The 23,892-nt window shown below is 43.0% G+C and overlaps 1 protein-coding gene across 20 annotated transcripts in view; it reads left to right on the forward strand.

The window, feature by feature from the left end:
- The first annotated feature begins 301 nt into the window (after positions 1 to 301).
- The window catches only part of cacna1ab (calcium channel, voltage-dependent, P/Q type, alpha 1A subunit, b), a 178,956-nt gene continuing 155,365 nt past the window's right edge, over positions 302 to 23,892 (forward strand). For 16 of the 20 annotated variants that reach the window (XM_037764566.1, XM_037764563.1, XM_037764571.1 and 13 more), the window contains exon 1: positions 2,020 to 2,339. In XM_037764566.1, the coding sequence (XP_037620494.1) occupies positions 2,020 to 2,339 (320 nt within the window). Of the gene's footprint in view, positions 2,340 to 23,892 lie in introns of all 20 variants that reach the window. The other 4 variants (XM_037764557.1, XM_037764577.1, XM_037764578.1 and 1 more) reach the window with 1 other exon arrangement.

Consider the following 23,892-nt stretch of genomic DNA (forward strand, 5'->3'; position numbering starts at 1 on the left):
TTTATAGCCCAGTTTGTCATTTATTTGGGAAGGGGTCCTTGGAAATGTTTTAAGAATCGGAAGTGTGCCTGGAGTTACAAAAGGTTGAGAATCCCTGCTCTATGGTAACAGGATGTTTATTGGATGTGCACTTTTTTCTCAAACTGAGCTGATGCAAAATGAATTTCAGTGCAAACTGAACATAAAGTCGTATCGTATCGTATCTTATCGTATCGTATCGTGTCGTATCGTCGTGCGCTATGGGGAGTGGGTTGGAGTGCGTCGTGCGTCGTGCGCTGCAAGGCTTGGCCATGCACGGATCTGCGCGTCAGACTGATCAGATGCTCAGTGCGCGCGGCTGACTGATCACGCACGAGAGCTGGAGAAGCTCTCAGCTCAGCTCTCAGGTCGGGAAAATAGATAATACAGATAATATACAGCCTCCGGTACCGACCGACCGACCGACCGACCGACTGCAGGTTGGTGCACGTCCCCCTGGGGGGTCGAGGGAGGAAAGAACAAAACAAACCCAGAGAGAGAGAGAGAGAGAGAAGAGACTGGCCGCCTCTCTCTGGTTCTGGAGCCTCGGAGGTGATGCTGCTGCTGCTGGGCGGTGATGGATGCTGCTGGTGCTGCTGGTGCTGATGCTGCTGGATGCTGATGCTGCACGGTGGTTTGTGCCCGGTGGAGGAGAAGACGCGAGCGCACCGCCGAGCAAGAATTGATGCTGATGCTGCTGGTGCTGATGATGCTGTGGTCTGTTTCTGCTCCTCCGGATCCGACTCGTCCGGGATTCATCTTCTTCTCCCATCCTTTGGATTATAGATGATTGTTGATTTTCTTTTTTAATTTCATCAACATTTTTTTTTTTTTTTTTAAGTGAGTGAGGCCAAATTGGGTAGATTGAAGCACACCGGTGTGTATTTTCGTCTCCAAGTAGCGCGCAATCACGCCCAAAATCAGTGAGCGACGCCTTGGTGAGGAGGAGGAGGAGGAGGAGGAAGAGGAGGAGGAAGAGGAAGAGGAGGAAGGAGGGGGGGGGGGATGCCGCACCGTCCATCACCAAATATCAACACATGTCACCATGCAGGATCAGGATCGAGTTCTGGGGAAGCCCCCCTCGGTTGGTGTTTGAGTGCGTGTATAACCGTGCTCGTGGTCGTGAGAGGTGGAGATCTGCCGTGAAACACAGCAAACAGTGCGGATATATGGCACAAGAATAAATGATCTTACTCTTATCTATTCCTATTTTTATCTCACAGGATAAAAAAAAAACCTGAGGAGGAGAGAAAAACAGAAAAGAGACGTGTGTGTGCAGATCGTGTGAAGATGCTCTAGAGGCTGGTTGAGATGAGAGGAGGGAAAAGACGCAGTCTGCAGCTCCAGTAGCCTTCTGACTTAGTGGAGATGATTGTTAATATGTCTGTAAACGCACAGCTATGCATCCTCATCGCATGATGCACTGTTGAAATGCAACAAACCGGCTCAGTTCACTCCTGGAGAGATTTTTCACGACCAAAAAAAGCAGATAAAAGCAGGATGCTTTGTTGCTCTTCGACGCAGATGCTCTGACAAGATAAAACATTTCTGACAGTTTTTCATTCAATTTTTTTGTGTGAACTGATTTGCCAGGAATTGCATAAAACCATCGCTCTTATTTCCCATTCATATTCCAAACACACGACCAGAGACACCGTGCACTCTCCATCCCTCTCTCTCTCTCCATCCCTCTCTCTCTCTCTCTCCATCCTCTCTCTCTCCTCTTCTCTCCTCCCACCTCTCTCTCTCCACACACAAATGGAGGTATCTTCTCGGTGCTGAAGATCTGTGAAGGAGACACACACAGACAGATAGACAGAAGGAGACAGAGACAGAGACAGAAGCGACTCCTCCATCCTCCATCTCCATCATTGTGCATGTTGTGTGTGTTGGATGGGAGTCTGATGGTCTGATGGTCTGATGGGGTGGTGGCATGTGGACCTGTCACTCTGAGGTTCCCCCCAGGCTCCTTCCTAACCTCTGGCGTTTGGTGTCTGCAGAATGGCGCGTTTTGGAGACGAGCTACCCAACAGGTATGGAGGAGGAGGCGGAGGTGGAGGAGGAGGAGGAGGAGGTGGTGGTGGCGGTGGTGGCGGGGGTGCCGGAGGACCAGGGGGGCCCGGCCGTGGAGGCAGCAGGCAAGGGGGGCCCCCCGGAGGGCAGAGGATGTACAAGCAGTCGATGGCCCAGAGAGCCCGGACCATGGCCCTGTACAACCCCATACCCGTCCGGCAGAGCTGCCTAACGGTCAACCGCTCCCTCTTCCTCTTCAGCGAAGACAACTTCGTGAGGAAGTACGCCAAAAAGATCACCGAATGGCCATATCCTTTCACCAGCAGCAGGCTTTCAGGCTGCCAAGGTACTGGGGATGTGTGTGTGTGTGTGTGTGTGTGTGTGTGTGTGAGGTGTGGCCTAGTGGTGTGTGGACTGGTTTGGTGTTGGATCAACCAACATCTACCTGCAGGATGAAAGTTGTGCTGGTTTGCATATGGTTATTTTTTATTTACAATGTTACATGATGTGTGTGTGTGTCTTAAAGGTGTGTGTGTGAGGTGTTGATTGACACATTATTCCACTCTCACTGCTGTGTGTGTGTGTGTGTGTGTGTGTGTGTGTGGTGAGGTGTGGCCTAGTGGTGTGTGGACTGGTTTGGTGTTGGATCAACCAACACCTGCAGACCTGCAGGGTGAAAGTTGTCATTGTGTTTTTATTTTTTTGCAGTGTTGTGTTTTACAATGTTACATGATGTGTGAGTGTGTGTTTTAAAGGTGTGTGTTTTTGTGAGGTGTTGATTGACACATGACTTCATTCTTAACTGCTGTGTGTGTATGTGTGTGTGTGTGTGTGTGTGAGTGTGTGTGTGTGCGTGCTTGTGTGTGTGTGTGTGTGTGTGTGTGGACTGGTTTGGTGTTGGATTAACCAACATCTACCTGCAGGGTGAAAGTTGTGCTGGTTTGCAGTGTGTCATTGTGTTTTTATTTTAATTTTTTGCAATGTTACATGATGTGTGTGTTTTAAAGGTGTGTGTGTGAGGTGTTGATTGACACATGACTTCACTCTCACTTCTGTGTGTGTGTGTGTGTGTGTGTGTGTGTGTGTCCGGCCCTGCTGGCCTCAGGCTCCCCTGATGGAGCTGCCGCCATTGATGGAATGAGAGGTGATGTTAGGGAGGATGGCGGTTGTCATGACACCAGCAATCAGTTGATGATGCTGCTGCTGCTGGTGATTAAGATGCATCTTGAATACAGCATTTAGCTCAAACCTGTTAGTGACCCGCGTGTGTGTGTGTGTGTGTGTGTGTGTGTTGGGGGCTCTGGTTGTAGTCAGAGCTGAGTGCTGATGTCAGCATTATGAAGGCTTAAGCACCATGCAACCAGCAGCAGGGAGAGGAAATGACTCTCTCTCTCTAATTACCACTGACCATATATGGGCGGCCGTGTGCTCGTCCCTACAGGACAGCAGTGGGAAAAAAGCTGTAATTGTCAGGACGGGTCAGTCTGCTGGTAGAACCGGGGATACTGACCTAAAGTCGGGTTCTTCTTGGTTAGATGAAGAAGAAAAAAACGGCTAAATCCAACGTTATGTGTGTTTTTAGGTTCATTTTGCTGCTTGGTGATGCTGTTTTAGTACTTTTGGGGCATTTATTAGATAAAAAAGAGACCTGAACCAGGGGGGCGTTATTACAATTACACAATTAGCATCTCAGACCTGAACAACACCAGATGGCTTTTAGATTCAGGCTGTTACTGTAACTGGTCATATGTAGAATCAGAATCAGATTTATTAAGGAATTTGTCTCCGGTTTTATGCATCTCTCTCTCAAGGTAACTCACACAGAATAGAAATAACAGCTAGGAGCAAGAATGACCAACGATCAAATAAGAATGCAATAATAAAATACAATAAAATGTCTATATAATGGTCACATAGGGGTGTAACGGTATGTTTTTACAACGATACGATGCGTATCACTTTCCATGGTTCCGATGTGAATCAAGGACGATATTTGGCTCATCTAGCGATACGATACGTTACGATTCAATGACTTGAAATCGATACTGTAACTTTTTTTTTGGGTCAAACATTCAGTCAGTGTGAAATAAATATCTGATACCGGACAGAGCAGGTCAGGATTCCTCAAAGTCTTTCTTGTAAGGGAATCAGGGATAAATTAATTATGGAAGTAAACAAGTTAACACAACGATTAATGGCAAATACATACAGCTTTTATTAGAAAATAATAAAAAGTGTAACTTCAGGACCTGCTGATTCAGTTCTCAAGATACAAGGCACAAAATATACTAAACCAACTTCTCTTCAGGTTAAATGAACAGTAGTTTAACCTGCTGCTTCTGTCCTCATGTTCAATACAAACAGTAGAGCAATAATATTGGCGTCTCGTGGGTGCGTGGAAAGATTGGTCGTGTTGCCGTTTTATTTTATCTGCATATTCTGCAAACAGCCAGCGATTAATCCAGGACATCAAATGTTTCCACACGCTGGACCTCAAACAGAAAATCTCTCTCTCGTCTGGCTCTTCTTCGCCATCAGCCTGCTTCGTTTTGTAGATTGGCGCATGTCGAAGACGTCACACACAGGCAGAGTGAACCGGAGTAACGTTTAACATTTCGTTACTAATACAAATGCTATAAAATAAATCCATGTAACGTTTGTCGTCCTTAAATACAAGGTGCAAATCCTTAGTATTGACGCAATCGAGTATTTACCTTGCAAATCCATTTTAGATCGATATACGTCCCCCGTGAAGGACAACTTGCTGAGTACATGCACAAAAATGTGCATTAAAGACTGAATTATAATCTATAACAATAATAGTAACATTTAAACACATGGCTGGATTAGCTCGCTATGGAGGGCCGCGAGGTGAATGTAGTTCCCTGTGCGTTTATCCTGTCACGTTCAAGTACAGCACACACAGTCAGAGTACACATTAACTCTGACTGTGAAACTAATGATTATTTTCATTATTGATGAGTCTACCGATGATTTTCTCATTTAATTGATTAATTGTTCTTCAAAGTCTGAGTGTCGTTTACAAGGAAACACAAAGTATAAGAAATAAGTACAAGAAAATAGATAGGAGACAGATAATAGATAAAGAAAGGGGCAGTTGAATGTGTGATTTTAATGGTGTGTATATTCCTGAATAAATGTGCAATTAAATCAAATAGCTACAAACCAAGCGGAGCCTCTAGAGGTCTGAGGAACAGAGACGGCTGCTCACTTTGTTGGTAATCCAACAAAACCAGAAGACACGTTGTGTTTTAAGAAAGTAACACTTCACTACTGATTTCATTATCGCCTTCTCTACCTGTGTAACAGCTTTACATCGGTTCTCTGGTGGGGGTTTGCCAGGCATTATGGGAAATGTAGGCAATCCCCCCCCCGCCAAAGTTGACATAGAGATAGATGAGTGAGTGTTATCAATTAACAAAATATGTAATTTCACAGAATGATGATGCGTTTTTGGTCTTTACTTAAACCACCAAGCAGTTGTTGGGTGAGAGAGGGTGACGGAGGGTGAGAGGGGGTGAAGGAGGGTGAGGTGACTCCCTGTGGGTCTTTTAAGGTGATGTTACAGTACGACGAAGCTCATGAGAGTCCCTAATTCAGCACCGGGTGATCAACCAGTTCAACCACATTAATTGAAAATGAGCTTTTATACAGATTCAGCTCGAGACTGCTTCACAATTACAGGAATAAAAGATATAAAATACATAAAGAACAGGGAAAACTGTTATACAGCTAAACATTTTTAAAAAGGTAAAAGAGTCCAAATGTTGGAGGAATAAGACGAGCTTCAGTGGTATTTACTGAGACGGTACAAAGAGACGTCAGCAGATCTCAGGTGGTCTGATGCTGTTCATCAGTAGGTGTTGAGCTATTTAACACTTTAAATGATGTGAGAGTCGGTGTGTCTGTGTGAGAGAGTGTGCATGTGTGGTAATGTAGTTTTGTTTTAATTAACAGCGTTAACACAGCGTTTAAAACTGCTTCAAACTGTTTAAACTGAGACCATAATCTGGGAGGAAATACAGTATGTTTAGTGCGTGCAGTTTAGTTCAGGCTGGTCTCGTACACCGTTAGGGACGCACCGATCCCACAGAGATACCTGGTCTTTGGATATCAGCCGATTCCTAACTAAAACAAAATGTGACCAATTAATATATGTGGATATAAATGTATGTAATTGTTCTTTATTATTAAAATAATAAATCAAACTCCAGCCACTTGGTTAAAAAATCTTATCAGGGTGTTCGAATGTGAAACCTTTTTAATGTAGCAACTAATTGCTCAAAACTTGAGGATACGTTGTTTAGTTGTATGGGAACGTGATTGTGTAGGAGCAGGCTGTTCTCATACACCATCCGTACCTATACCTATGAATATACGGTAATATGTATATATATATGATGAAGTTTAAAGAGTGGCGAGCGCCACGTAGGGAGGAGGTTGGGGTGGATGGGTGGGTCCAAAAACACCAGACTTTCACCAGGAGACCGGCGTTCGGGTCCCGTTTGAAACCAGACGTCAACGTTGATTTATTTGTCACATAACATAACTCAAGTTACGTCACTTCCGGTGTTATTTTAGCCCAAACCATGAGCTTTAACCTAAACCTAACTAAGTAGTTTTTGTCACGTAACTTCCGTAACTAAGTGGTTTCCTTTCCTAAACCTAACTAAGTTGTTTCCTGTGAAGACGGAAGTTTATTTTGAAAAGATTGGAGCGGAAATAGACGTTGGACATTCGTAGGAAAACACATGAAAAATGAGGAATAACGTTTCATATCATACGAACTGTTGTACGAGGACACGTTGTTAATATGGCAATGTTATTTTGGGTTGTACTGAAATCCCGCCCCAGAAACGGTAACAAAATCCATTTAATGTCAACATCAGATCTTTATTCATTTGATTCATAAATGAATAAAAGAGTATGCATAGTTCATATGCATGCTCAGTATATATAATAGCTTATATATATATATAGAGGAAGTTAATACGGACAGATTTAGATCTCCTGTTTCAGGGGGAACAGTTCAGTTAACAAACACAAAGTCATTTTATTCTAAAATGTGATATAAGATATCACATGATGTCCCCCGTCAAACACGTTTTGAGACCAGAGTCTGTTTGACAAAGAGGCTTTAGAGGAGGAGAGGACCTGCTGTGTTCTGGCAGAAAGCCTTCATAAAGGTTCTTCAACTTTCTGCAGAAATAAAAACATTGTTAGGAAATCCATCAGCGCACAAAAATAGCTGACTTTGTTCTGTCTCTCTTTGTGTGCATGTTGGTAGGAAGGTGCTTTTGTTTTTACCTCAGAATCATGAGTCAGTGTTGAGGAAACACTCATAGCTGATGAGAGTTAGTCGTGTTTAATGTATGAATCAGAGCGGGGGTCTCATGTTGAGTTGATTGATTCATATATTTTTGTTAAACCCAACTAAACCCTGTATGATGAACTTATAAATGATAGCCGGCCTGTTATTGGAACATAAAGTATAAATCAGTGTAGTGCGAACGTATAGCAAAGTGAGAAAGTGCAAAATGAAATAACACGTGGTTAAGGTTTGGGAAAGAACGCGGTTCAGGTTAAATGTTTCTCCTGCTTTAGTCAGCTTTTTCAGTATGTAACCAACCTTAACCTCAACCAATGGTTTAGATTTGCATAAACATCTGTACGTTGACAACGCAGCTGTAACGATTAGTCGACTAATCGATTAGTTGATGGACAGAAAAATAAAATAAAATGCAGCTTTCAGCCTCTCAAATATAAAGATTTCCTCCTTCTCTCTGTTTTATATCATATTAAACTGAATATCTTCGGGTTTTGGACAAAACAAGACATTTAAAGACACCTTGGACTTTGAGAAATGGACATTTCTCACCATTTTCTGACATTTTATAGACCAAACGATCAATCAATTTATTCATCTCCATCTTCTCCATCTTCTCCATCTTCTCCATCTTCACCATCTTCTCCATCTTCACCATCTTCACCATCTTCTCCATCTTCTCCATCTTCACCTGGTCAAATTAAACTTCTAGTGAACACCCTCGTGAAGATTCAGGATGGAAGCAGCCTCAGAAACAGAATCTCTGTGTGTGTTTTTACTCAATATGAGTTTTCAGTTTTAAAGAACGTCCACTTCCTGCTCTGAAAGTGAACCGAGCGTATCCCAGCATGCCGCCATCTGCACAGAGTCAGGCTGCGTTGGCTGGCAGCCGCTGTGGCTTCTTCCACCAGAGACCCAGAGGACTTCATTATACCTCCTCCTCCCTCGGCCGCCACTTCCTCATCCCCCGTTCCCTCTCTCTCTCTCTCTACACTCTTTTCATCTCTTCCTCTTCCACTGCAACTCTGCTTTAAATGTCCTGTCCTCCATCTTCTCTCTCTTCTTCTTACCCGTTGTGTCTTTACTCTTCTGTCTCTCTCAGTTTAACTCAGAGAAGTTGTTGATCATAGAGAGGTATGCAAAATGAAGATTTGTCTCAATACAGAGTGAGACAAATTAAAGGAAAAAATAAAACAAATCTCTGTCTGTCTCTCTCTCTCTCTCTCTCTCTGTCTCTCTCTGTCTCTCTCTCTCTCTCTGTCTCTCTCTCTCTCTCTCTCTCTCTCTGTCTCTCTCTCTCTCTCTCTCTCTGTCTCTGTCTCTGTCTCTCTCTCTCTCTGACCATCTGTGCTGTCCGTTGGTTGTCTGTGTGGGTTTCACACCTCCCCGGTTGGGTTCTGGCGATGCTGCCTGGTATCATGTGAGAGAAAGACGAGTGGAGAGAAGAGATTAAAGACAGACCCCCTCTGGGATAATCAGAAGGAAGAATGTCACCTTGTCTTTTACCTTTTTACACCAAAATAAGCGTGTATATGTGTTTTTTTTAAACATGGGAAAACCCGCTAAAATTAGGCGATAGACTCCTTTCCCTTTGCGAGTATGTCGTGCCGTGATTGTGGAGCTTTTCAACTCCAAAAAGTCAGATAATCACAGGTTCCTGTTAATTTATATCGGACATCTGTGTTGTGATATTTAAACAAACTATCCGTCAACAAGGAAATAAAAGCCCCTCGTCTACAGACCGGTCTCTAGAGAGCTCCAGCTCATAGCGGTCTGTGAGCGTGACCGCCCGGCTGGCGAGGTAGCGACCCCAGCAGGCGCTATAGCTAGCTGTCACGGCAGTTTGTGGAGCTTCTAAACTCTGAAAACGTCTAATATCGTAAAACTGTCAATATTCTAAATCTATGCTGTTGATTTCAAAAACTAAAAAAATGTTCAAAAGTGAATTTAGTGATGAAATAGATACGAAAAATGTAAAAAAAAAACTAGCTGTTTTTGGCTGTTGTTGTTGTTGTACCCGTAGCCTGTAACGGTCCAACGCTTTGCATTGTGGGATAGGGGTAGGCGAGGTAGACTGGTCCGATGCAGACTGGAGATTCTTTCCAAATCAGTACGACCAGAAAAGGGAGACGAAAATTAGCGTGTCCGTCCAGCTGTCGTATTTCCATCACTGCAGATCGGAGCTGGAGCCTGCTGTGACTACTGTGTGTTACTTGGTGACATCACCACGTAACGGAATGAAAAGGCGGGACTTCAAACGAGGCAGTTCAGGAGCAGAGTTTCTGTGGGGGACAGTAACTCCCTTTGGGCTAACTTTGTAGACCTTTTACAGGCAGCCAAAAAACTATATAACACACTAAAGGATTAAAAGCATAATAGGTCCTCTTTAATCCAGTAGAAAATCCTCACATATGATAAGCGATAAGGTGTGTGAGGTTTACAGCAGATGTTGTGTTACTATGAAAGAATGATGAAGATGAGTTCCAGCGAATCAGACACAGATACATAGAGATAGACTGGTTGCCATGGAAACATGTATGTGGCTGTTGAAATCATTTGATTCAACACTTATGCATGCGTAAACAAACATATAAATGATGCATCATGGACACACACACACACACACACACACACACACTGGTGACGGATCAGCTGGTGGCTTCATCCGTCTGGCGTGGAACGAGCAGATCCGTTCAGATCAGTCACGGCTGACAGAGGCTCTGATAGCTGAGTGTGTGTGTGTGTGTGTGTGTGTGTGTGTGTGTGTGGAGGTGGGGGCAGGTGATACTGTAACACCTGTTCAGCAGGATCACTTACCTCAGGGGGCTTGACTGCATCTCACACACACACACACACACACACACACACACACACACACACACACACACACAGTCAATGCATCCCAGTGGTTGGCAGAAAAAGCACCATTTGGGACGTTCACGCTCCGGTGTGCAATCTCTCTCTCTCTCTCTCTCTCTCTCTCTCTCTCTCTCTCTCTCTCTCTCTTTTCCCATAATACAATCTGGTGACACAACGGCACGTTTCATACTGCTGATGCCATGATATGACATCAGCACTATACAGTAAAAAGAAACACTAGTACATTTTAGGGATGAGTTATGATTTGCGATTTTTCAAATAGTCGTTATGTTATAAAAAATCAAATAGTTTATGCGACTATTCGTCCCATCTTAAAACATATATATATTTCCCTTCTATTAACCGTTGCAGGCGCTGCCTGGTAGTAACGTTACTACCGGTAAAACCTGTGTGGCACGTTCAGTTTGGCTCTTTTCTGTCAGCCCAGGGGTGTGTGTGTGTGTGTGTGTGTGTGTGTGTGTGTGTGTGTGTGTGCCTCTCAAACCCATCTGAAGGAGGGAGGAGAGTTGGGTCCCCTGGAGGCGCACGGCGGGCGGCCGGGGCGAGGCCCGCTGGACTGAAGGGAGGCACGGTAGAACCAGAACCAGGACTGTGTTGGGCAGACTTTCAGACCCTGCTGCAGTAAACTGAGAGGTTTTCTAAAGGGACTCTAGTGAAACAGTACCGCCAACATTTCAAAACACAAAGTTTCTCTTAGTAACTTTAAAATTTAAAATTGCACTGAATTTGGTGACACAAGATCTTGTTCAGGATTCAAAGCACAAACGGTAGATAAACATCCATCCGTCCGTCCGTACGTGGAAAGGCAGATATATGGTCGTCTCCCTCCTGGATACAACATCCTGACGGACAGACGAGCACCATAGTAATGGTTGTTTTGACAGAACTCTACTCCAGATACGTGATCCTCACAGTCAATTCCCTCAGTGTGTGAGTGTGTGTGTGTGTTTGTCTGGATCTCACTGTGGTGAAATGTGATGCCCTGCTGTCCTCCCCTCAACTCAGTGTGTGTGAGCTGCCACCGCTCCGTGTGTGTCTGTGTGATGTCTGTAAATGCAAGTGTGTGTGTTTGAAGAGGTCAGGACGAGGCTTGACTTTCGGATCAGGGCGGAACCATTTTAATTGCAGTTATTTTGACTGATATTGCGATATTAGAGGGAATGACCATTTTAAGGCTGAGACTGAGGTTACATCCACACACATCGTTTTAAAATGCATAACTTTTGCTACATTTATGCCTAGCGTCCACACTACTCTGGCTTTTACCAGTCCCTAAAACGGAGATGTTTGAAAACGCTGCTGACCCCGTTTTAGTTTTGCTTTTCAGTCTGGACGGATAGAAACGGAGACCTTTGAAAACGATTACGAAGATGCCCCCAGGAAGAGTGCCCGTCGTCGATCCCAACTTTCGTAGTGGCCAAACGGCGGTACTGCAACGTCCGTGTCCATCACATGATGCCACTGGGCCCAAAAAGACTGTTTCCCATAGACTTACATTGGAAAAGAGACGTCTGTTACTCAGAGGATAATTTATTTTGAGGTGATTCAACTCCCCAGTATGATCACTCTAATAGCCCTTATTTAAAAAATTAAGTTTTTAAAGTTGTAAAACGCACTAACAGCTGAATCCAGAGTTATTTCCCTTCCTCCGTTCATGTGAATGAACACTTTCAGACGAATGAACGGAGCCCCGCCTCCAACGCTGGATCCAGTTCTCATAATACATCTATGAGACGCCCACGTTCACTTCCTGATTGGGTCTTATATCAGTCACGACGTGTCGTTCCCCTGATTCGTCATCCCATGAACCTTTTCCGGAAGAAAACAAACGACATCAGCCTCGACCACCAGTGGTTAATTTCAACATGGATATCGAGTTACAAGCGTTGCTGAGCTTGTTGTCTCTGCTAGCAGCTAATGTGCAGTTAGATTCTGCATTTTATGATGTTTTTACTGCCGACATGCGCAGGAGGGAAGATATTATTCAAGCGTTAAGCGTCAATTCCTGTTTCCTGTTTACACCGGCACGTGCATGCCCAGTGTACGTCAATGCTCATGTGATGTGCGTTTTCAGGCAAGATTCCTTCAGGAACGTCCCTCAAACGCTCGTCTGGATGGAGAGAGTGTTAGTGTGGATGTAGCCTGAAGTTGAATTGACTTGTGGAGGTTTGTTTCTCCACAGAATACTCACCACTCTGTTGGTGCTTGTAAACTCGTAATTGTAGATCGTGGTGATGTTTCTCTCTCTAACAAACAACAAATGTAGACAACCATCTTGCGAAGACAACAGACACATTTCATTTTGGCCTTTTAGTCAAGTAATTCAAAGAATTAATTTCTGTTTGGCTACAGCTGATATATTTTGCCCTCGGCGAAGTGAAGTCATTTTAACCGGTCAGTGTTGGCTAGAAATGACATAACAGAAAAGATGGAGGAGAGATAAAAGACATCTGTTAGCTGTTGGAGATTTGATCAGACCCAGAAACAGAACTGGTGACTAGAGATGAGAAGAAATACAGAGTCAAAAGATACTGAAGAAGAAGACAGAGATAGTGGAGGAGGATATAATAAAAGCAGCAAGCGTGTGTAATACACCCGTCTTCCCACTGGAAGAAAGCAGTGTCACGTTTTCAAACTTCGATCCACGTATGGTGGGAGGGTCCAACAAACACAGGACTTTTAACTCTGAGACTTGTGTTCGAGACCGCTGTTTTGTTTTGTAAGTAACGTATATGTGACGTTTGTCACGTGACAACCGGTTTCTGCACTGACGTTACGTTGTTTTAAAGGGATGTGACAGTGAGGAAAATTTCCCACCGGTTAATAAACTTGTGACAACACCGGTGTTACCGATCACACCGGACAGTTTACAAGGAAACCGCGACAAGCCTAGTGTTTTACCTAGTTTATGTACTTATTTTAAGCCCAACCATGATGTTTTCCCTTAACCTAACTAAGTGGTTTTCTTGCCTGAACCTAACTAAGTGGTTTTGTTGCCCCCTGTTGGCACTGCAGGTTAATGCAGGTGTGTAATATTCACACCTCTGCGAGGTAAAACGTGACACTTAACACGCTATCCTCTGGTGGACAGGCGGGTCAGAAAGACAAGAGGTTGGAAAAGAGAGTTAAAAAAAAACCGAGGTGAGGAAAAGTAGAGAAAGATGGAGAGAGAGCGGCGAGGAGAGGAAGACGGAGCTGGAGAGAGATGGAAAGAGACAGAAATGTGGAGAATTAGAGAGCGAGAGAGGTGGAGAGCCATAGTGTTTTCCCCCCATGTTGAGTCACTGATCTACATTCAATCTGCACTATGTGAATTATTGATTGGCCTTTAGCCAGTGTGTGTGTGCGTGTGTGTGTGTGTGTGTGTGTGTGTGTGTGTGTGTGTGTGTGTGTCGGTGCTGAGATGCTTTTGCTGAAAAGCACAGTGGTGGCGTTTTCTTTTCTTTTTTGTATTCTATTGATGGAGGGAGGGAGGGAGGGAGAGGTAGAATAGGGAGAATGGGACAGATTGATGCACAAACACATACATGTGTACACCCCATAAACACACACACACACACACACACACACACACACACACACACACACACGCATATACTGTATTCATTCAAGCACATTTACATTTTTCCGCTCACAGCATGAACACACTTTAAAACGCTCACACAGAGAGAGACAGAATAAACCAACCTTTGAGGCAGGACTGATATCTAAATACCAACGGGGAGGAGTTTTACTGTAACACACATACTGAGCCTCTCTGAACCAACACCCCCGTTCTGACCAACCTATAGATGGTTTCTTCTCAGACCGCCACATACTTCACAACAAGTCAAGACCGCGTCCCCTTTTGGGGGAAAGAAAACCGAAGATCCCCATAGGTCAGTGGTTCTCAAACTTCTTACACCACGTACCACCTCAGAAAATATTTGACTCTCCAAGTAGCACCATTATGATCAGGGGGGCCACATCAGAAACCCAGATTGTTGCCGGGGGCCAAACAAATTCTGTCAGACGTAACCTCTATTTTATCACTACATTAAATTTATAGAAAACACACTGCACACTTATTTTTCAATATTTGTTATACTGAAGATCACTCCAAACAGCATATTATTAAGAACATTACATTATATGCAGGAGTTTTTGAACCGTACAGGACTGACTGTTTTGGGTAGTAATGTTTCCATTAACAGAACTTAACAAAACAGAGAATCCCCCAGCATGCCACAATATAAAGACATGCACTGCAGGTCCAAAAAAAACTATTTTTGGGGGTAGGGAGGGAACTGTACTTTGTTATTACCATCTATAGTGGTTGTTTGCATAAAAACACACAATTCAAATGATTATGATTATTTAAATATTTGCTTTGATTAAAAAAAATCTTGGCAAGCTGCTTAGAGTTGTAATTTACCTTCACCTAATAGTCCTTTTTCCTGAGCCGACTTTGAACGCATCATAACAATAACTCAATGGCACCTCCGTTAACGTTCGTATCTCCGGTATTTAGCCAGTCAGGACTGTGCTGCCCACCGGCTGCTAACAGCTAACGTTACTAACTCTCCTCCTGCTGATTTGTTGTTCACAGTGTCGCTTTATCAGGGAAAAATAGGTTTAGAAGCGCCATGCTGTTGAGCACTTTTTTTCTCTCCCCCGTGGCTCCGGTCCAAAACAAACTGAAACATGATCCAGCGTGCGAATGCGTCATTGTGCAGCGTAACTGTGGGAAAGCATCAATAAGAGGAATCGATAGTCAGAGACATCTGTCAGTCATCTGACGGATGTTTGGATTGTAATTTTGACAAGTTTATATGCGTTCATCTCGTTTGTTTTATACAAATGTCTAATAATTAGTTTGCCATCTTGCCTGAACCTCAGCGTTTGCGATAACTTAATAAATGAAGGTCGATCGCCGCCATGTCCCTTCAGTCTCCCCCCGTCCAACACAGTGGTCGTTGGTGCAACCAACTGCACAGCAACTCTTCAGCGTAGCGTTATTACTATTAGTGGTTTGTTTGAAGTAGAAGTGTGGAGACGTGTTTCATCTGCTTATTCTGTTACCGTCTACGAGGGACACCAGATTGGTTTCCCCCAAGAGGAGGCGTGGTCACGTGAGCCCAGTCTAGATGACGTATTGCCGGTCTGATGTATGAACCAGACGTCTTCTCATTCCAGACTCCAATTCTCCGTTTGTGCATTTGGTTATTTTCCTGACTGTTTGGATTCAGCGTCTCTCCGGTGCACCTGCACAGCGTCTGAACTCCGATGTTATTAGTGGGCATCGTCTCTGCGTGTGGGCGGGTTTCTATATTTGTAGACCGTCTCATCTCCTGCTCACTTGTCTGCATCTCAGGCGTCCAAAAGATGTCTTAGTCATCTTCTTCTTATTATTCATTTTATATTCTGTGTTTGGCAGTTTGAAGTTAGAAATGAGGGTCAGTTAAAGGTCTGAGTAAACCAGCACGTTGTCATGCCTTGCTCATCGGCACCGTGGTGGACTGTGGAACATGCTAACTTTGAACGTTATTGATATCCTGGATGTTTGATGGAGCGGAGAGAGAGACGAGGAAGATGGAAAGAAGAGTTTTATTAAATTAGGTGAAAAGTACATGTTGTCCTAAAATGTTTATGTATGTGCTCTGTGCACGAAAACGGAGAGAAATCCATTACCACAGCAGGAAAAAGGTCAGGAGGAGGACGTAGAAATACACACAGGAAGTAGTTTTACACCAAACAGATGAGGGTGTGGAGCCTGAAGGGGAGGAGGACAAACTGGGATAGATTCTGTTTGGAGAGATTTTTAGAAAAACTGCATTTACAAGATTAGTTTATAATTTTTTAAATCTATAAACGGTGCATGTTCTGCATACAGTTGTTTTAATCATGTAGTACATACAGGTAGATTACATCATACTGAACACACAGCCATAGATCTCCATCAATAGTTAATGCATTTTAATTTATTTTATTTGATGCAATGAAACATGAAACACAGAGTTTATAGGTTTTTGCTAATTTTCAACTCTTGTCCCTAGTTGTGCTTTTATTTATAATATTAAGAACTATCAGTTTGAAGCCGTCCACAGTTCAGCCAAAGATTCATTGCCAGAAAAAATGTCGGCATTGTACGTTTCTGAACTAAAAATACGTTTCATGAATATGTTTCATATCACGCTGGCAGAAACGCATGTGGTAAATGTTATGAAACGATTGGTTAGGTTTAGGCAACAAAACTAGTTGGTTAAGGTTTGAACAACGCAACAAAACCACTATAGTAGGTTTAGGAAAGAAATACATGGTTGGGCTTAAAACTACTACATTTGTACCGTGAACAAAATAATAATAATAATATAATAATTCATTTAATTTATAAAGCACACTTTAAAATACAGCGAAATCTCAAGGTGCTTCACAACAAGGGCAAAACAATCACAGACAACGTTAAGACAATTTACACAAGAAACAGGATTCAAAGCGTCAAAAAATAGGACAAATAAAATGATAGACAAATGACTTTCTGACGTAAGTTAAAACCAAATAAAAATACTGTGATATCGTAGTGATTATAAAACCTTAGGGGAAAGCTAAAAGGAACAGGTGAGTTTTAAGATTAAGATTTAAGAAAACGACACTTCAAGACACATGTCTTGAACACGAGAGATGAACAAACAGCTGATTGTAACGTGACGCACGGGGAAGCTTTAGTAAATTGTTCTGGGCATGTTTTGTTATTTTCTGACATTCTCCACATCGAACAATTAATCAACGGATCAAGACACCAAATAGCAGATTAATGCTGATGAAATAGTCGTTATTTGCAGCCCTAATAAGGCTAGTGTGTTACAAAGCAAAGTGAACCAGCAACCTTTATCTGCTGACGGGATGTAAGGAAGTGAGAAGATGAATTTGTGGTGCAGGGAGGAAGACGAGGATACATCCTCCCCTCCATCGCCGCCAGTCTGCTTCTAATAGTTATTTTGCCAAAGTAATGAATGGTGGTGTCGGGAAATGATCACCTTAATGATCGTAATTATTGTAATTGAGCTGCAATGGAACATTATTGGAGGTTTCAGATAGATAAGGAGAGGAGCGGTGTGTGTTTGTGATGTGAGGGGTTGTGTAAGGACAAGATGTAGAGAGAGAAAAAACAAAAAAACAGGACTATCGATGCTCTCAGCTTCTCATCTTCCTCATCTTCTTCTCTCCAGCTCTTCCGGACTGAGCCGTTCCTCCTCCTCCTCCTCCATCTCTTCCTCTTCTTACACCCCTCTCTCAGCTCTCCTCACTTCCCTCCTCCACCACCTCCCCTCCATTTTACTCTGTCGACTGCAGCAGTGTGGAGAGCAGATCGAGAGGCAGGAAAAGAGATATGCAGAGAGGAATATGCAGCGGAGGGGGGGATGGAGGAGGGATGGAGGAGGGATGGAGGAGTAGTGACGGACTCAGTGTGTGTTTGATCCAAGCTGCCCCCCCCCCCCCCCCCCCCCCCCTGCAGCCCACGGCGCCTCTCCCCACAAACAGGGCCAAGTGCAGCCGTCTCAATGTGTGTTTCTGTGTAGTGTAATGTGTGCGTTGTGCGTAGCGAGTGTACATCAGAAGCTAATTTGAAGCTGCTATAGGCTATTCTTTCCATTACCCAGCATTCCTTGCTGTGGCTAAGTAGTGGTGTGCTCCTCACCTAAACCAAAGCACCCGTCTGTCTGTCTGTCTGTCTGTCTGTGTCTGTCTGGTTACTGGTGGTGCAGTTGTTGCAGTGACAGATGCATGTATAGTCCATAAGTGCAGCATTCACACCGTACAGTATCACGTTATTACTGGATGTAGAAACAATGTTCACATCACTCTCCAAGTGGTTGTGTACACATCAGACATTTAGGAAGCACGTGAATACACTAGGGGTGTAATGACACGTTTTTACCACACGATACGTATCACTTTCCATGGTTCCCATACGATTCAAGGATGATATTTGACTCATCTAGAGCGATGCGGTGCGGTGCGGTGCGGTGCGGTGCGGTGCGGTGCGGTGCGATGCGATGCGATAGGATAAGATTCAAGGACAATATTTGGCTCATCTAGAGCGATACGATACGATGCGATGCGATGCGATGTGATAGGATAGGATAAGATTCAAGGACAATATTTGGCTCATCTAGAGTGATACGATGCGATGCGATGCGATGGGATAGGATAGGATAAGATTCAAGGACGATATTTGGCTCATCTAGAGCGATACGATACGATGCGATACGATGCGATACGATGCGATACGATGCGATACGATGCGATGCGATGCGATTCAGGGACGATATTCGGCTCATCTAGAGCGATACGATACGATGCGATACGATGCGATACGATGCGATACGATGCGATGCGATGCGATTCAGGGACGATATTCGGCTCATCTAGAGCGATACGATACGATGCGATACGATGCGATGTGATAGGATAGGATAAGATTCAAGGACAATATTTGGCTCATCTAGAGCGATACGATACGATGCGATGCGATGCGATGTGATAGGATAGGATAAGATTCAAGGACAATATTTGGCTCATCTAGAGTGATACGATGCGATGCGATGCGATGGGATAGGATAGGATAAGATTCAAGGACGATAGTTGGCTCATCTAGAGCGATACGATACGATGCGATACGATGCGATACGATGCGATACGATGCGATACGATGCGATGCGATGCGATTCAGGGACGATATTCGGCTCATCTAGAGCGATACGATACGATGCGATACGATGCGATACGATGCGATACGATGCGATACGATGCGATGCGATGCGATTCAGGGACGATATTCGGCTCATCTAGAGCGATACGATACGATGCGATACGATGCGATACGATGCGATACGATGCGATGCGATGCGATTCAGGGACGATATTCGGCTCATCTAGAGCGATACGATACGATGCGATACGATGCGATACGATGCGATGCGATGCGATTCAGGGACGATATTCGGCTCATCTAGAGCAATATGATACGATGCAATACGATATGATACGATACGATATGATACGATTGAAGGACAATATTTGGCTCATCTACAGCAATACGATACAAGCAATGCGATGCGATTGAAGGACGATATTTGGCTCATCTAGAGCGATGTGATACGATAAAATATGATGCGATACGATACGATGACTTGAAATCAACACAGCAACTTTTTTTTTGCCGAAAATTCCATCAGTGTGAAATAAATATGTGATACTGGACAGTACAGTATTCTTCAAAGTTTTCTTGTAAGGGAATCAGGGATAAATGAATTATGGATATAAAATAGTAAACAACGATTAATGGAAAATACATACAGCTTTTATTAGAAAATAATTAAAAAGTGCAACTGCAGGACCCGCTGATTCAGGTCAGTTGAGTTGTGGACAAAACAAGACATTTGAGGACGTCGTCTTGGACTTTGGGGAAACACTGATCAACATTTTAAAACCAAACAACTAATCAGATTAATCAACAATGAAAATAATCGGTAGTTGCAGCCCTAAAAGTAACAGCACACCCTCCTGATGTTTTACTGCACAAGAAAGAGTCCCTTCTCCTCATTAACCTTTAATCTGGAGAACATGCACCCGACCAGAGTGCCGGCTCAGAGTCCAGCGGAGCTGACTGGTCTGGGACTCTGCAGCGTCAGCAGCCTGCCAGTCAGCCTGACAACCAGTCGGCCACGTTAGTGTGTCACTCGGCCAGGATCGGTCCTGTCAGCCCGAGAGGGGTGGAGGTGGGGGGGGGTTCTGGGGTCAGCACGACTGTCCGTCAACGGGCCCCCCCGAGGCACAGATGCTGAGGAGGATAACTGAGAGACAGAGGAGGGGACAGATGGAGAAGTGACACTTTAATTAGGTAAAAGGTAGCGAGGGCTCTCGGGGTGGATGTGTGACGGGGTTAGACCAGTTTAACGGTTTCCCAACGCAGAGAGCTGATTGGTTAAATACTGCCTCTCTGACCACAGCTGTCAAAGTCTCTCATGTAATCATCCCAGTCTGCCTTTTAGAGCTGAAACTATTCATCATTTAGTTGATCAGCAGAAAATCAATTAACCAATTTAGATAATTACTAATTGATCAATTTACAACCAAAAAAGAAAAGCTTGAAGAATGTGAGGATTTACTGCCTCTCTTTATTTTCTATCATTGTAAATTGGATATCTTGGACAAAACAAGCAATCTGAAGACTTCAGTTTGAACTCTGGGAAGGATTTTTTATACAATTTGAATTGATTAATCCAAAGAATAATCAATGGATAGTTGAATTAAGCCTTCTGTGGAATGAAATCGGTGGGTCACCCTTCCTTCAGGAGATGCTAACCTTAAAGAATAGTTATTAATTTGGATTTTAATGGGGAGTTTTGGTGTCCTGTGATGGTGTAACTGCTGCCAGAAACCTATAACACAAATGTAGGAATATTGCATTTACGAATACTTTACGAAAACTGTTGGTATCTCACATCCACCCGTAGTGTGTAAATAAAATCATTGATTAGATGTCTTTATGTGTGACGTGAGTGTCTGGATTGTTCTGTAATTTATCTCCATCTGTCCAGTCGGATGTGGGAGAGAGGGAGGAGGAGGAGGAGGAGGAGGAGGAGGAGGCGTGTTCAGCATCAGCAGCTGTTTGTCAGCTCCTCCTCTCTGACCCCGGCTGGTGACCTGATCAGTCGTCCCGGAGGGGACAGAGAGGTCAAACAAATGTCCGTCTGACCTCGTCAGCCACAACAACAAGACCACAGCAACAGTTAAACAACAGAAACACAAGAGTTCTTCTCTTCGTCGGTTCTTTTACCAGCTCAGAAAAGATCTCATGTGTAAATGAGACGCTTCGTTCCTCTATTATAAAACACTTACACTTACTCTTAGTGAGCATAGATTTTAACTATAGTCACCGTTTGGTCACTCTACACTGTAAGAAATATTACAATAAAATTCTGTAATTTCTAGATGAACTCTTCCAGTACAGTCCGTGGTGGTTAGCTATCCACTGGAGCGTGGCAAGGTGTCTGTATGCTCAGTTATTTTAGAGTTAAATTCAAGATCCGGCACAAAATTTGAAATGTATTTCCACAGAAGAAAAGATCAGATTAAGAAGGCGTAATAAATTGTGAAATGACAGAAGAAGAAAATAAATATTCTTTACCATTTTATGACTGAACATAATGTAAGAATACCAAGGCAGTCAATCCATTAAAATATTTAATTGTGATTAATCGCACATTAATACCACATTTTTTTTCTTATCAACATGGGAGTGGACAAATATGCTGCTTTATGCAAATGTATTTATTTATTTATTATTGTAAATTAATTAACAACACAAATCAATGACAGATATTGTCCAGAAACCCTCACAGGTACTGCATTTAGCATAAAACAATATGCTCCAATCATAACATGGCAAACTGCAGCCCAACAGGGGAGACTCGTGGGTACCCATAGAACCCATTTACATTCACTGATCTGGAGGTCAGAGGTCAAAAAGACCCCTTTGAAAATGGACATGACAGTTTTTCCTCGTCAAAATTTAGCCTAAGTTTGGAACGTTATTTAACCTCCTTCACGACAAACTAGTCTGACATGGTTGGTACCGATGGATTCTTCAGGTTTTATAGTGTCATATGATACCAGTATCTTCACTCTAGCTTTAAAAGCTCGATACAACCTAAAAACCACAAGTTGCGTTAATGTGTTAAAGAAATTAGTGGCGTTAAAACAAATTTGCGTTATTAAATAACGTATCTTAAATCTGAAATATTACCAAATAGCTGCTTTTGCTTTTCGCTTTGACACCAAATCCTCCACCATCGTCTTGTCGGTCGACCCTCCTGACTCTCATCAAGTGAATCTGACTCCTGTTAGGCGTCTCTGTGCTGAGGCTCTGTACGGAGCAGACTCTTTCATTTTCAGTTTATAATCGTAGCGTCCGTCGTCTATGTATTGATATCACGCTTAGTATTTTACAAATTAGAGTTTTTTTATTTGATTTGGCGCTGATACACAAAAAGGGGTTTTTATTTCTATAAAAAAAAAAAAAAAGAACGACGTTGATGGCGGTGGCCAAGTACTGTAATGGATGTATGCCTGAGCACCGTGTTACACCGACGACTACCACGGTGAGCCTTCTCTGCTCTTGGTTTGATTACACCTGAACAGAAATAATCGACTTGCTTTATGCCTAAGAAATAACCAACAAACTAAATACAGAAGACAAGCTGCAGCATAACATTCACAAGTTTGGACACAGTATTAAAACATTCACAAGTGCGACTAACCCCCTATACTAACCCCCCTATACTAACCCTACGGTGACTCTTTAATGTCACTCCAGAGTAAATGCTCCATCACTGAGTTCCAGGTAGAGATGCTGTGTGAGAACGTTGTCAGTGATAATTGAACTGAGCAGCATCCGTCTGGACGGTCTTATCTCAGTCTATCAGCAGGCCGGCTACATTAGCCAGGGTCGCCACGTCAATACAGCCTCAGATCCCGGGGTCAAAGGCCGTCTGTTTGAACCGGAGAGGGCGAGACATCGATGGCGCTAAGTCTCCCGGGGGTCTGTCGTCCAATCACAGAGCTCCTGTGGAGAGGACCGGTGGACGGATACGACTGGGAACGTTTTTTATTTACAAACTGAAGTCACGAACGGGAGAAATACTATAGATGAGAAATAATAATCTGTATAATATTTTTTTTAATAATTTGTTTAATATTTCCCCCAGAAGTGGAATACGCTCCAAAAATAGATTCAAATCAATAATTTTGAGGCTTGTGTTGATTCTCTATGTTGTCCTTTAAGTCTTATTTCCATATTTGTTGCTTCAGACTGCAGCATTCAGATTATATTTAATCTGCAATGTTTTAACAGTCTGGATTACAATCAAGCTTTCATCAACCGGACCAGGAACGGTGTTACCATGGCAACTTTACCATATTCCTACTGGATGGTACCTTTTTATATGAAGCTATTTTAGATCTTCCTCACAACACATTTACAAAACCAATACAATGATTTTAATAAGGAATAATATCTGAACATTTGAGGAGCGATTCTGAGGATTCTGATGAACCTAAAACTTAAATTAGAGCTGGTTTCATGTCATAAAACATAAAGTTGATCCCCTAAAAAACACGGCATTAACTGCTATGATATATAAATCAATATCGTTGTGAGTAATGGAACCACACTCCGGTCCAGTTTACTTCTTTCTTTGTACAATTTTGTGATACTGCTACTTTACCTGTTTCATTTTCTACGATATACTTCTACTCTACTACAGTTCAGAGGGACTACTTTTTACTCCACTTCATTTATTATATAACTTTAGTTACTTTGCATATATATATATATTATATATAATAAAACTAAAACTAATGTGCACTTTTCAAACCATTCTTTTCTCACAAAAACATTTTTTTAACGTTTATATGATCATTCTTATAGCTGCATGTATGTTTGATTCTGAAAGCATTATTTCCTCTCTATATATATATACGTATATATATATATATATTTATCAATATATCAATTAGGGCTTTTGGGGATTTGGGAAATCATAATATTCTGATTTGGCATATGTCAGGGGTCAGCAACCTGCGTCTCT

The sequence above is a fragment of the Sebastes umbrosus genome, chromosome 3 (genome assembly GCF_015220745.1).
Source record: "Sebastes umbrosus isolate fSebUmb1 chromosome 3, fSebUmb1.pri, whole genome shotgun sequence".
Classification (NCBI taxonomy): domain Eukaryota; kingdom Metazoa; phylum Chordata; class Actinopteri; order Perciformes; family Sebastidae; genus Sebastes; species Sebastes umbrosus.